The following is a 14,756-nucleotide window of genomic DNA, read 5'->3' on the forward strand; positions in this document are numbered from 1 at the left end:
CATTGTACGGAACATCCCCTTCAGCATTTGCTGGGGTTGAACCGCAGGACACGAAGCTAGAAATAGAACTGGAAGCAGCCTGGCAGCCAGGCCTCCAAACGCCCCGCCAGGCCTCCTCTCCCCAGCCGTGCGCGCTGCCCCCGCGGCAAGATTATACTACGCAGGTAGTGGAAACAAAACAAAACAAAACAAAACAAAACAAAACAAAAATGACGCTCCACGCCAGGACCTTCCTGTCGGGAGCTGTTTACTGGGCAGGGCAGGAGGGCACCACCGAGGGTGGCCAGGCCCGTGGGTGACAGACAGACGCAGCTCTGAGGGCACCGGTCACCCCACTGCCTGCCAGGGAGATGATTTCCAAAGGCAACAAGCAGCCGTCCTCACAGGGGCCCCCTGCGCCCCGACGGGGACGGGCTCCGACGCCCCAGCCTCACTGCCTTAGGTCTTCACCTTCCAGGCCCCGCGTTTAAGGAATTAGAAACACCCCGTGGCCATGAGTCGCTGTGGCCTTCCTCTGACAAACATCACAGAGAATGAAAACGTCCTCTGGGACGAAGCCCCCCGCTGGTGGAAACATCTCTGGAACTTTGGGGCTGCTGAGCTGAAGGTGCGAGGGCAGTCACCTTGCTAAGAGGCCAAGGGGCCGCCTGCGCTCCGGGTGCTGGGCCCGGGCCCTCCCCGCCTGCGCCCGGGCCCCGCGCCCTCCTGTGCAGACACGCGGGCCTCTGGGGCCCCCTCGCCATCACCATCACCACCGCTGGGGAAGGAACTGAGAATAAAAACGCCCCCAAATCTTCACGTCATCAGAAGATGCCCCCTTTCACACGTGAGCCCTGAAACGCCATCCTGCACTGTGAAGGCGGCGGCGAGGGACCTGCCCTCGAGGCCGCCGGGAGGCCGAGGCCCGGCCCATTTCCTCCTGAGTTGCCAGGGCGACAGTCCCCAGCCGGGCGGCCAAAATAACTTAGAAAACAGGAGCCCCGGGCGGGCGGGAAGCAGGGCCACGCCCGCCGCCCGGCTGACAGCAGAGCAGCTATTTCCTGAGACCCAGAGAGAAGCCGGAGGCCCTCTGCCTGCTCCCCAGAGAGGGAAGCCCACCGCCCAGCCTCCTCCCTAGAGGGGCCGGGAGTGGCCCCGGGAGGGCAAACAACGCCCAGCCCAGCCCAGGGCAGATTATTTTTAAAATTCTCTTTTCTTTCTCCCAACAAATGACGGCTGTCTATCCGCACCTGCCGAGTGCTCTGGAAATAAAGAACCCCAGGACCCATGGCCCCTCGAACACCTGGGTGCCGCGTCCCAGCGCAAGAGGTGGCGGGAGGGACAGGGTGACAGGTGAGCAGATGCCGCTCTCAACTCAGAGAAAACCGTGACAGGGACGAGGGACCCCAAGGTCAGGGCTGGCCATGTCCTTTTGAGAAAGTGCCCACTTGTGGTTCAGTATCATCTCTAAGGCTCTGCGTCAGCTCGCTTCACAATTGATCTCAGAATTAGTCATTCATTCATTTATTTCTATGCAGGTTCATTCCAGAAATAATGTGAAGTCACTCCTGTCACCCATTAAGAGCTGAAGAATTTAATAAAACAACGTAATCATGAACTTAATAATTAATAGTTACAATGTAATGTTAGTAACTAATAAGAACAAGAAGAAAGTACTTTGTTCATAATTGCCAAAACTTAGAAGCAACCAAGATGTCCTTTGGTAAGTTGAATGGATAAATAAACTGGGGTCCATCCAGACAAGGGAATATTATTTAGCACTAGAGCCATCAAGTCATGAAAAGACATGGAGGAGACGTAAACGCATGTTGCTAAGTGAAAGAAGCCCATCTGAAAAGGCTGAACACGGTGTGTCCAACTACAGGATATTCTGGAAAAGACAAAACTGTGGACCCGGTGAGCAGATCAGTGGTGCCAGGGGCTGGGGGAGGAAGGGAGGAACGGGGGGAGCACAGAGGATGTTTAGGGCAGTGAAAACACTCTGTATGACCCCATGATGGTGGGTACGTGTCATTACACATCTGTCCAAACCCACAGAATGTACAACACCCAGAGTGAACCCTATGTAAACTACAAACTTTAGGTGATGATGTGTCAGTGTAGGTTCATCGACTGTAACAAAGGTACCATCTGGTGGGGATGCTGATAGTGGGGGAGACCGTCCCTGTGTGGGGAGGGGGAAATCTCTATACCTTCTACCCAATTCTGCCATGAAGCTAACACTGTTCTCAAAAAGTCTTAATAAAAAAGAAAAAAGTATGTGTGTTTCTCACGTAAATAGATAAGAAGGAATGTTTTCTATCAACTTCTTCCTAACACCATGACAAGGAGAAGGAGCCCTTTCCATCTCTGCCCAGAGCTCTCTCCAGCTGCCCTTCCCCCAAAGCCTGGTGAATGCTGGGCCCCAGCTGCCAGCACCCCAGAGGCCTTCCTGCAGGAGGCTTTAATGGGACTGTGGTCCCTGGAGGTTGGGGTGGGGGCTGTATCTTGGCAGTGAGGCTGAAAACGCACCTTGAGAGTGTTACTCAGCTTGCTGTCGGGGGAGCAGACGTGCAAAGAGACAGAGGGAGGCCGTCCCCAACCCTGAGAGCTTCCCAAGCACCAACGGGGCAGCAGAGCCCCTGAGGACACAGGACGTGCGTGGCAGTCCCTGTCCTGGACTGGCTTTCACACCCTGAAGAGGTCAGGAGTGCGGTCCACACGTCACCAAGCCTCTCATCAAAGATATTTGCTAAATAGACTGAAAAGGGGGTTGGATACCAAGGAAGAAAGTCTTCCGGTGGAAACAACCCAGGAAGCCCAGCCAGGACCTGCGCACAGACAGCCGAACCCCAGCAAGTGCAGAAGGCCTTCAGGGCCTGTTTCTCCACTTCCGGCCCCAGATCTGTTCAGACAACTGCCTCGCTCTCCCACCCTTGCCTGCCTTGGCTCCCCCGACCCAAAGGCCTGGAGGCGGCACAGCCGAGAAAGAGGAAAAGAGAAGACGTTTAGGGAGGACAGATCCAAGCAGCCTTGGCCTGGTTGGAACATTTATTTTTAAAAAAAAACGAGCAGGACGTTGCCCTTTTAAAAGAGGGGCAGTGAATGATACGGAAAATATTAGACAGTCATTGCAGAGATGGGCGCCCGCCGGTGCCAAGTGCGCTGGGCTCAGCTTCACCACTTCACCGCCACGTGGGCAGGGACAGAGAGAACATCTTGAAGACAGACACAGAAAGGGGGCCGACAGGGGGCAGAAAGACAGGTCGGGGAGAGCCAGGCTGCAAGGAGGGGGCTCTTGGTTCCCTCCACGCAAGGCGGCCCCAGGCACAGGCTGGGTCTTCCAGTAAAAGGGGGCGTGATCACTCAGGGGCTTACTCTTATCCAAGAGCACACACCCTGGGGGGCTGGAGGGTTCCTTTACCTTCTGTTTAAGTAGAACCTTTATTTTTGACCGAGAAAAGAAAACGAAAGAAAGGAAAGGCCCGGGGAACTTGGTGGTCCGAGGTACCGGAGGCTAGTTCCATTGGAACTTTTCCGGGGGGGGGGGCGGGGGGAGGAGGGAGGCTTCAGCGCTGAGGGCACAGGGAGCGGGCGGGCAGGCTTGGGGGACTCGTGGCCCCCGCTCCGCCGGGACGTCCAAGTCCAGGGCCTGGCACACTGTCCCCTGGCGGGAGCGGCGCCCCGCCCTAAAGAGGAGGCCCCTCCAGCGGGAATGCGCTCAGGGCTCAGCTGGAGTGCGGCCCCGAGCCTAGCACACTTGGCCGGGGGATCTACCGACTCCAAAGGGGCCTCCCTCGCTACCCCCGCTCGCCCCTCAACTTGACCCGCTGGGGAGGCTATGGGCGCTGCCCCCGCCCCTGGCGCCGCGGGGGGTCGGGGACGGGAGACTGGGGGGCGCCCCGGGGCAGAGGGGCGGGAGCCGCGGCGCGCCTCCGGGCCCGCCCCTCCCGCCGCGGATCCGGCCCGCCCGGGCCCGCGCCCCCGCCCTGCGCCCCGGGCCCGCGCGGACCCACCTGCGGTGGCCGCGGCGGCGCCCTCGTCGCTCTGGTTAAACTCGAAGAGGAAATCAAAGTCGAACTCCTGGTCCTCCTCCAGCCCCGTCATGTTGGGTCGGGGGTCAGAGATCAGAGGGTCAGGGTCGGGGTCCGAGGTCAGGGGTCCGGGGTCGGGGTCGGGGTCGGGGTCCGAGGTCAGGGGCGGGATCGGATTCGGGGTTCGGGGTCTGGTCGGGGGTCGGGGACCTGGGTGGGGTCCCGGGTCGGGGTCCGGGGTCGGGATCTGGGCTGGAGTCGGGCGGAGTCCGGTGTCAGGAGTCAAGGACTGGGTCGGGGTCCTGGACTGGAGTCAGGCTGGGGTCCTGGGTCGGGGTCGGGATGCCAGGTTGGGGTCGGGGTCGGGGTTAGGGGCCTGGAGGGGGTCCGGTCGGCGTCCGGGGTCGGGGCCCCGGCCGCGGGCACCTGTGGTCGAGGCGCCCGGGGCTCGGCTGCGCCCTGCGCTCGGCCGCGCGTCCTCGGGTAACGTGACTCCCGCTCGCGCCCCTCCCCCCGGCCCTCCCCCGCCGCGCCCCTCCCCCCGCTGTTTCCGGGTTTACATAAACAAGCAGCTTGCCGGCCGCCGGCTTCCGAGTTTTAAATAAACTCTCCCCGCGAGCTCGAGCGCACGCCTTTCACTGGTGTCCCGGCTCCCGGCGCCCACACCCACGCCCGGGGCCCCCAGGAGGCTCTCGGGGTCCGGCCCCCCGCGCGAGCGAGACCCCCAAGTGCCCCACGGGTCCGCACTCCGGGGGATACGCGTGCGCCGGGGACTGGGGGGAGGGGACACGGAGTCCAGCCACCTCCGTCCGCCCCGCCGCCCGAGCTCCCCTGCGGCCGGAGCCGGGTGGGCAGGGGCTGGGGGCGGGCGAGGACGGGAGCCGGCGGTGGACCCCCGCCCGCCTGCAGCCTCACTCCGGGGAGGCGGGCACAGCGAGCGGTGCCGGCTGGCTGCACCCGTAGACAGAGGGGCGCGAAGATCAATATCTGCGTCCCGAATTGCTGCTGACGCCGCACCAACCTACTGAACGTGCCTAGAGGGGCCTCCCAGCTGCCGGGCCCCTCGTAGGACGAGGATCAGCCCGTCTCGGTTGCTGCCGAGTCTACAACGCGCACGTCCAGCCGAAGCCCCGCAGCCTGGGCCCGGAGCAGAATTCCCTGGACCGCAGGGCTCGCTTTCAAAGGAGCAGCTTCTTCCCCAACCCGCTGCGGAAGAGCAACGAACACAGGGAACACCGTTTTCCAGCCCCCCGAGCCCGAAAGAGGAAGGTGGGAGGTTGCTCGGGCTGGGAGCGCGCTCTCCTTCGCACCTTGAGGCCGGGCTGCTGCTCACGCCTGCCGCCTTCCACTCGCAGGCTGATGCCCAACGGGCAGCCCTTCCTCTTTGGGACCCCGTGCACTTTAGCCCCTCAGAGTCCTGAAACACGCGTGCAAATGCCTGTGCGCGCACAAGTAGCCTGCCAGCCACCCGTGAGTGACTCCAAAGCTTTCCCAGGTTGAGGGAGAGCTCGCGGGGGGGGGGGGTGTGTGAAACCCAAGGCCTGGACACAGAGCAGCTCGTCCGCACAACATCAGTATAAAAAGCTAGGCCCGCCTGAGCACCAACTCTCCCCAGGACTTTCTCCCAGGTGTTTGTTCTAACTTCCCCGAGAATCTTGGCACCCTGTGACACCAGCATCTGGAAGAGCAAGAGAATGGTGGCCAAGACGGCGGTGTGAGAGCATCAGCCACGTGGGGGGGAGTCGAGTGGGAAAGGAGGGGGGTGCACAAGTGTCCGTTTCTGCAACTCCGCTGCCAATCAAACGAGTCCTGCTCTCTGCCCTGCAGGCCCTCTGGCCCCGTGGGGATTGCTTCTTCCGGAAGCAGATAACCTGGGAATCACGTGACCCCTCCCCCAAACCTTTTCCCTCTCATGACCCTTTCCAAATCGCTGGTTTTCTCCAGTGATAAACTATAGTTCACTTTGGCCTGATTTAGTTTCTAATAATAGTTCTATCTTTGAGATGTATGTTGGAGGGCTGTTTTGTTTTAGTTTGCTTTTTTTGCTGACCTTCAGGCAAATGGAAGTACTGTTTTCCGTTCAGAAGCCACAACATTTCATTTTCTCTCTTTTTGGGGATTTTTTTAAGTTCAGCCACCTTCTCACCCCCCACCAAAAATTTACACACAAACAACAGCCTCTACCGTCTGTTTAGACTAAAACTTCTCGCTCAACTGTTCTGTCCAGGAGAAAGTGGGTTTACCCTTCTGGGTGCAGCCGAGCCCCCCAGGGTCAGGACTTGGGTCTGCTTTATCCTAAGGCCGAGCTGATCCCCACCTAGTTTCAGATCCCCAGCCAAGGTAACCGGAGAGGGTGGCCGTTTTTTACCTGCTCCTCTTACCAGCACCCCCTGTTGTGCCTTTCGTCTTGTAAATGGTTTGCAGCTATTTGCCAATTCAGCAGACACTCCCGTCTTGATGGAAATGTTTAGCTGGCGCTTCCTGTCAGAGGCTGCCGGTGTGCACCGGGCCCAGAACTCCAGCCCTGGGTGTGATAGAGCAGCAGGGCCTTTTCTAATCTGGATTAGGAAACAACGCCACGAAGTTAAGTGGCAGGAGAACAGCGCAGGCTTTGTTCTGTTCTGGAGAGACCCGGGCATTCTGTGTGGAACAACCTCTGGATGGGTGGGTGGGTGTACCTACAAGGCCTGCATTTCTCTGCATTCCCCACGCAGAAGAACAAGCACAGGGCCTTCCCAAACAGCAGTGCCTAATGAGCTTTTACCAGATGCTCATTAAACTGGAGGAAAGCGCTGGGGAGGGAATCCCTGAGATTCTCAGATGGGCAACTACAGCCCAGTCGGGCCTGCGGGGGAAGGCCAGATCCATTCCGCCAGCCCTCGGCAAGGCAGGCGTGGACCTGCAGGCCCGGCTCTGCCTCTCATACCCTGTGCCTGGCTATATGAAGGATTAGATCATACTTTCTGTTTAGCCTAATTCTGTAGTCCTTATAAATACACCAATATTTGTTTAGTCAAAGGGCATCATCACGTCTGGCGTGCTGCCTCTTAGCAGGGACACCTTCAAATGTATTTTCTTAAGCTGGAAACATGACAAATAACCTCCACCCCCATAGATGCCTTTTCCTCTTGTAAGAGAAAAAAGATTCTTTATTGCAGACAGACCACCGACTGTTGAAGTAAAGAAACCTAAACTTTGAAAGACCCACATTTTTAAAAAGCAGTGATAAGAAACTTTGAAATAAGTGTCAAGGATGTAAAATCAAAATCTCGACAACTTTTAAAACTTTTCTAACAGTAAGAGCTTGTCCTGTAAACGTTACCTGCTGTTTACGTTTTAACATTTTCTAAATCGGGATGAAATGGTGAGAAACAAGATACATATTCCTCCCTTGATAAAAATACTTAGAAATAACATAAGACACCAAGACACTGACCCCATACTGATGTTCTTATATTGAATGTATGGTCTTGAGCTCACGTTTGCTAAAGATAAGGAAGTTCTCCCGAGCTGGCAGTCTTTGAAAACTGCAGTTGTAATGCAAGAGGGGCCGTCATATTTATTAGAATCGTGCAGGAGACAGTAGCATTTACTTCCTAGCGCTCCCCATAAGGGTGTCTGCCCTACAGAATATGAGTACTCATCATGCATTGGCAGGCTAGGCAGTTTCCTTAAAATAATTTAGACAAAGTACTTCAGGGTTGATACGGCATTTGGAAAGGTGTCTCCCAGTTTCCATCGTGGTCCCGAACTAGGGTGCTAGTCACCCCTTTCGGAGGCTATCTTCAGACACCTTCAGGAACGCCGTAGGAACTCCGGGCTGCTTTGGTCAGGGGTGGGAGGGGTGCTGAGAGGGTGCGGGTGAGGGAACTGTGGACCTAAGACCGCACGCGGGAGGGTCGCAAGCGCACCGTCAGTAGTGGCGGCCTCGCCATCACCAGCCTTCAGGGCAGGGCAGACACTTATGCCATCTTCGTGACTATGAACAAGTACCTTGAAACTCTTTTCAAACTGTCCCGGAACATCTACGGTTGGAACTCTCAAGTCTCTAAGATTGCAAACTGTCTTGAATCAGGGGCTGTGCCCGACCGCTCCTTTGGTGGCTTTTAGTCCTGCGAGTCGAGCCACCGGCGGGGCAGCGCCACACGGAGCGGTTCGCGGGGCCCAGCGCCTGGAAAGAATCTGCCACCGATTCAGCTCGTGGAGGGGCGCAGAACACCGCCCCCCCCCCCGCAACCTCACTGTACGGCTGGTCTTCCTGGGGCCTTGCCCCACGGGGGAAGAAACCGGCCATCCCTCTTTCCCAGAGAAACCTCGCTGCTTTCCAAAGTGTCCTTCCTTCGTGGTTCTGACGGCCCTAACCTCGCCCCGTCCCCCAGCCGCCTGCATTTGAACTGAGTTTCTACAGCCGGAGCAGCCGCGAGGCTGCACCAGCGAAGGCCAAGTGCGCGCACTCAGCGCTAGAGAAGAGGAGACACCTATTGGCAAGAAGGCGCGCTCGAAATCAGGGCTGTTCTGGGGAAACACCAGGGGGACACCGCTTCCCAATCTGTGCAGCGCGCCCGCCGCGCGCCCGGCCGCCCGCGCCCCTCCCTGCGCGCGGACCCTGGACCGGCCTGCTCGCCCCTCCGCGGGCCGGGACCCCGCCGGGCGCGGGTCGGACGGGCGCGGGCCGCACGGGCGCCGGGCTCAGGGCGCGGGGCCGGGGGCCCCCGGGGGCCGCGGCGGGGGGCTGCGGCCGCTCCGGCTTACCTTCCTCTGCCGACTTCATGGTGCCGCCGGCGGGCGCAGAGGGCCCCAAAGTTTCTCCGCTCCCGCAGACTGCAGCCGGAGGGCCGAGTGGAAACTTGGAAGGGACTGGAAAACTGGTACTTGGCATCCACGCGGCGGCGGCGGCGGCGGCGGGAGGAGCAGGAGGGGGAGCGGGGGGCGCGGGCGTCTTGCGCCGCCGCGCGGGGTCGGGTCTCCCGAGGAAGGACGCCTCTCCCCCGGCGGACGCGCGCCGGCCCGGGCTCAGCGCCGCGCGCCCCGGAGAAACGTCGTGAGGGGCGTGTGCTCGCGTGGCGGGGCCGGGCTGCGGCGGCCCCGGGACCCCGGCAGGGTGACGGGCGGCGGGGGCTCGGAGGTGTGCGCCCGCGCCCGCTCCCCGCGCCCGGCCGCCCTCCCCGGCGCGGTGACTGACTGTGCCGGCGAGTTCGGAGCCTCTGAGTCTCGCTCTGACGCAGGGCCGCGCTCTGCCTCCTGCCTTTTTAAAGCTGGAAAACACCTCCCCCGCCTCCCCGCCGGCCCGGCCGCTCCCGCGCCCCCTCCCTGCCGTGACATCACGCCCCCGCCCGCCCGAGCCGGCGCTGGGCCCGGGGGACCAGCGGCCGAGCGCCCGCCCCTCCCCGCGCCAGGCCGCCGCTCGCCCGGCCCGCGGGGCGCAAGGGGGGCGGGCAGGGGCGCACTCGGCGCACGGCCCGGCCCGGACGCCTGGGTCCACGCGGGTGTCCTGAGAGAGCCACACTCCGCTTTAATGAGGGGGCGGGGAGGGGGGCCGGAGACGAGGGGGGTGCCAAGAGAGCCCTGCATGCTGAAGTCATTATGTAAAATCGCAGGCTTTCCCTGCTGTGGAAATTTGGAAAAGCGCTTCCACTGGCAGGCCCGAGAAAGGAACTTCCCATCCCGCTAAATTACTAACAGATTGCACGGCAGTCCCGGGACGTGGAGTTATTGTCATTTTTCTTCTGTAAATATCTGAGCGACCCAGATTGCCTGTTGCACGGCTGGCGGGGGGGAGGGGGGGTCTGGGAGAACCGCGAGCCCCTCCCCGGGCTCCCAGCCGCCGGCCCCCGGCCCGCCCCGCCCCAGAAGGCCAGGAGCGGTTTACGGGCGCGACTTCGGGGTTTCTAACCGACGGGGGCTGGTCTGAGAACCGAGAGCTGGCGCTCGGGGAAACCTCTCCAACCGGCCCGTTTCACTTTACACTTTCCTCTTTCAGACCCTGTTGCTTCTCCTCGGCGCGGCTCAGCGGCCAAAACGGGACCGTAGTTTCGTGTTGGCCTTGGAGGGAAGGGACTGGAGTGTTTGTTCGGGCGGTTAAAATGTCTGGTGTATAAAAATCATAAATCTATTGCACGACACCCTATGTGGTTTAAAATAAACCCAGAGCAAAAGACTTGTCTGCCGCGGGGACCAGGAGGCCTGCAGGTCGCGCGGGTGGGCACCCTAAACGACTCCACGCCCGGGACCTGGGGAAACTGGGGTGCGACATTTGACCCCATCTGTGTGTTTCGCTGCCCCTCGGGCGCGATATTAAACAGTAAGAAGGTGCCCGGCGGGGGCGATACCCGCGTCACCGCCGCCGGTTATCGGTTCATCCCAGCGGCGTCGACCGGACAGGACTGAAATCCCTTCTTCCGGCGCAGGTCTCCCCTCGGGTGTCTGGTGGGTGTCAGGACACTTTTCGGGTGCCACTACCTGTGGGTCTGCTCCCACCGCGACAGTAGGGCCTGGCACGCGCCTTGTGCCCCAGGCAAAGGGAGGGGGGACCCCGCGTGGACACCGGGGCTGGGGGTGGGAGACCCCACGAGGAGGCTGGAGGCCTAAGAGGGGGACCTCGCGAGGATGCTGAGGCTCGGGGGAGTCGCCAGGACACCGAGGCTGGGGGGACCCCGCGAGGACGACGAGGCTGGGGGAGGGGACCCCGCAAGGATGCTGGACGCGGGGCGGGGGCGGAGGCGGGGCGGGGGGCCCGGGGCGTGCAACAGAGCCGGAAGCCGCCAGGGGGCGCTAGGGTCGGGCCGCCCACGCCCCTCCCTCGCCCCGCCCTTTAAAATGATCTGGCCGCGGTACGTTCTGGTGTCCCCAGACCTGGGTGCCAGGGTTCTGCCAGGAGAGTTTGCGTGGAGAGGTCCCGCCCCACTACCAGGACGGGCCAGGAGGAGGGGGCCGAGTCCTTGCGGGGGGCGAAGGGGGGTGTGGAAAGTTGTATTAAAATAAAGACTGACTCTCACCCCTTCCCGTCCGCCCCTCTCGCGCTTTCACAGGCGCGCGGGACCGTCTCCCGGTCCTGGAGCCCGCGAGACCCCCTGGGGCCGGGGGCGCCCCTGGGCTGCAGAGGGGCCGAGCTGGGGGCTGGGGGCTGGGGGCCGCCACTGCTCCTCCTCCTCCTCTTCCTCCAATAAATAATTTTCACTCCATCCAGAAAAGCTCTTTTCCTGTCTGCTCTCAACGCGCCCCTTATTCCCCCGCCCGGGTGACGGAATCCCCGTCTGTTTCCCTCTGTTTAATTCCGTTGCCGGGACCACGGTGGCCGCGCGCCAGGGCGCAGGGAGTTCCGGGGGCGGCGGCGCAGCTCTGTGGCCAGCGCGCCCCCGTGTCCGCCTCGGGCCGGTCCTGCGGCCACCGCGGGACCACGGGCCTCCGTCCCCGCGGCCGCGGCCCCCCGCGCTCCCCTTCCGCCTCTCCGGGTCCTCCGGCCTCCTCTCGAAGTGTGTTTATAGCTGCTACTAGGAGAGACGTTACACGGATTTTATTTTAAGGATGGGTGATGACTAACGAAGTTAAAAGGAGCTTAGGACAGAAAACAAGACTATTTTTAGATTACTGTTGTTTCTGTGGATTATTGGGGCAAATACACCCAAAGAAGCTTACCATTTTCAAAGTCCCTTTGGATGCCAAATCCTTTCTCTTGGAGCACACTTGGGTAATTCATCCACCCTGCCCAGTATTTTCTATAGACTCCGCAGTCGCCGTTGCTCGGCTTTTTGTGTTTAAGCACAACTGCTGTGGAGACGCCACCCTCAGGGACGTGGGCGGTCCGGGACCTGGTCAGGAGGACCTGGGAAGCCCTGGCCTGGCTGGAGCTGCCCTCAAGGGGAGGCTCTGTCCCCCGCCCTGGGAGCCCCGCTGGGGACCGTATGGCCCACCTGGCCTGGGGCTTTCCAGCCTCCGGGGCGGCAGCTTCCGGGCACACACTTCACTGGCAGGGGCTCCGGGGCAGGTGCTGGGCCACGGCCCACCCTTTCTTCCTGTTCCTCAGTCGCACACCCAGGTGCCACTTCTTGCTGGTGAAAATCACCTCAAACGTCTGCGGGTTGAGCGTGAATGCTTTGTGCTGGCCAGGTCCACACGGTGAGCCCGGTGGTGGCCAGCTTAACGTCCTCCCGTTTGGAAACACTTTGGGCACCTGAATCCTCTATAAGGGGCAGGTGTGCGTTCTTCCTGCAGCAGCTTCTGGGCAACCAGCAAGAAGCACATGGACTGAACAGAGGTGCTGGCAGGTATGCTTGGGTACAGGGGCAGCTAGCCAGAGGGTGGAGACTGGCATGAAGTCGAAAATCACAATTATGAAGAGGGTATTTACTTCTAAGTCAACTTAGCTGAGGTTGTTTTTAAAAAGCCAATGGCAGTACATCTCCAGGTCGTGGCTGAAGTTGAGAAAGATGGGGCTGCACACCTGTGTCAGCCCCTCCAGACGTCCCTCTTCCGTCTGAGGTGTCCTTAGAGGTCCATGGATTTAGGGTTTGGAGGTGTACACTGTGCTTTCACTTGTGAAATCGCTCTTTAATCCACCCCTCCTCCCTGGAACAGGGCAGGGCCCTTCTTCGCCTCCCGAGCACGCACCCCAAGCACCACCGCCAGGGCTAAAGCCTCAGTCGTCCGTCAGTCAGCTCCCCTAAGCACAGCTCTCAGCGCGGCCCCTGATGTCCTGCACCCTCCCCCGGCCGGAGCAGTCCCTCCCCCACCTCACTGCCCCCCACCCTGCGTCTCAGCATCACCCCCACCGACGCCCAGAGCCCTCCTCCAGGCCACCTGCCCCCCCCCCGGGTCCTTATCACCCGTCTGATACATCTTTGCCCACCGCCATAGCCCCTCACACTGCCGTCCGGTGTGCTGGCCTTGGACAGCCCGAGTCTGCTTTATAGCCTGGAACATCCTACCTGGAGGATGTCCCAGGTGACCTTGAGAGGAACGTGTGTTCCGCTGTGGCGGGGTGGCACGTCCTAAGCACGTTTGGTAGGCCGTGTTGGTTTACGGTGTGGCTCAAGCCTTCTGTTTCCTGGTTGGTCTTCCGTCTGGTTGTTACATCCATTATCGAAAGTGGGGTATTGACGTCTCCACCTATTGCTGTAGGAACAACTATTTCTCCCTTCCTTCCATCAGCTTTTGCTTCATATATTTTGGAGCTCGGTTGTTAGATGCACATATGTTTCTAATTGTTATGTCTTCCTGATGGATTGGCCCTGTTATCATTACGAAACATCCCTCTTTATTTGTAATAACACTTGTTGTGTTAAAACCTATTTTGTCTGACATCGGTGCAGCCATTCCAGCTTTCCCGTACTTGTTCTTTGCATAGTATATTTTTCCACCCCTTTAGTCCATTCGTGCCTTTGAATCTAAAGTGTGCCTCTTAGAGCCAGCTGCAAGTTGGATCACCTTTTTTTTGTCCAGTTTGACCATCTCTGCCTTTTTATCAGCTTGTTAAATTCATCCACACTTAATGTTATCATTGATACCATTGGATTTATATCTGCCATTTCATTTTTCCTGTTTCCTATTTTTCTCATGTCTGTTTTGTTCCTCTATTCTTCCTTTACTGCTTTCTTTATGTTAAGTGAATGTTGTCTAATGTAGCATTATGAATTCTTTAATGATTTTTACCCTTTTTAAAGTTATTTCCTTAGTGGTTGTTCTAGGGTTTACCACTTACATTTTAACATCACGATCAGGTTTAGATTTATACTAGCTTAATTCCAGTGATATACATAAACATTAATCTTACGTGGGTTTATTCCTTTTTCCCCTTTTTATGGCATTATGTTACTTAAATGACAAATAGTAATGCTGCAAACTCAGCGGTACTCTGGAATCGTGCTTCCTTTACCACCTGTAGTCAATCCCTCCATCCCGGCTCTGCTCCACCCACTTCCTTGGTACTGTTATTGATGAAAATATTACACATGTATTACATTTCCACTAATACTAGGCCTGACATTACATTATATCTATATTCTTTTATACAATTGCTTTTTAAATCAGTTATTAGAGCAAAGGAGGAAAATATACATTTGTACTGCTTCATAAAATTACCTCCTTACCTTTAACAGCACTCTGTTTTCTTCGTGTGGATTCAGTTTCCGTCTGGGGTCATGTGCTTTCAGCCTGAAGAACTTCCTTTACTTCTCGTAAGGTGGATCTGCCAGCAGCCACTTCTCAGTTTTTGTGTATCTGGGAAGATCTTCATTTCACCCTCAGTTTTGAAAGATAGGTTTGCTGAGTATGGGATTCTTGGTTGACAGTTTCTTTTTTTCCTTTGAGCACTTCGGATGTGTTACCCACTGCCTCCTGGCCTGCGGTGTCTCTGCGGAAGGCCAGTCTCATTTGGGGTCAGTCCTACTGGGGGCCCCTTGAAAGGGACATCATTCTCCTCTTGCTGCTTTCAGGATGTTCTCCTTGCCTTTGATTCTCAGCATCTTCACTGTGATGCAGGCCTCTCCTGGCGTGGAACCACCCTCACAAGCTGGGGCGAGGGCTCTGGGGGTCCCGGCGTTCTCAGGGCACAGCCTCCATTCCACTGCAGGAGTGGGGGCTGCGTGGGAGCAGGTGCCCCTCTTCCCAGCCGCACTCCCCGGGGACTCAGCCCACGGGCACAGGGAGCCCCGCGTTGGTGGCTGCAGCCTCGGGAGCGCAGCCCCCTCCTCGCTGAGCTGGGACGCTGCGGGAGTCTTGGTTCAAATACCAAAGACTCTCCTTTTT

At 58.8% G+C, this 14,756-nt stretch overlaps 1 protein-coding gene across 7 annotated transcripts in view; it reads right to left on the minus strand.

Moving 5' to 3' along the window:
• NFATC1 (nuclear factor of activated T cells 1) overlaps positions 1-9,291 on the minus strand; it is a 100,972-nt gene extending 91,681 nt beyond the window's left edge. For 2 of the 7 annotated variants that reach the window (XR_014234460.1, XM_082355637.1), the window contains exon 1: positions 8,766-9,291. Coding sequence is in view for 6 of the 7 variants with exons in the window: in XM_082355637.1 (XP_082211763.1) it covers positions 8,766-8,892 (127 nt within the window). In the remaining variant the exon portion in view is untranslated. Of the gene's footprint in view, positions 1-3,995; positions 4,509-8,765 lie in introns of those variants that run through there. The other 5 variants (XM_082355639.1, XM_082355640.1, XM_082355641.1 and 2 more) reach the window with 5 other exon arrangements.
• Between the last annotated feature and the right edge of the window lie 5,465 nt (positions 9,292-14,756).

This window comes from Balaenoptera borealis, assembly GCF_965194805.1.
Source record: "Balaenoptera borealis genome assembly, chromosome: 14".
NCBI lineage: Eukaryota > Metazoa > Chordata > Mammalia > Artiodactyla > Balaenopteridae > Balaenoptera > Balaenoptera borealis.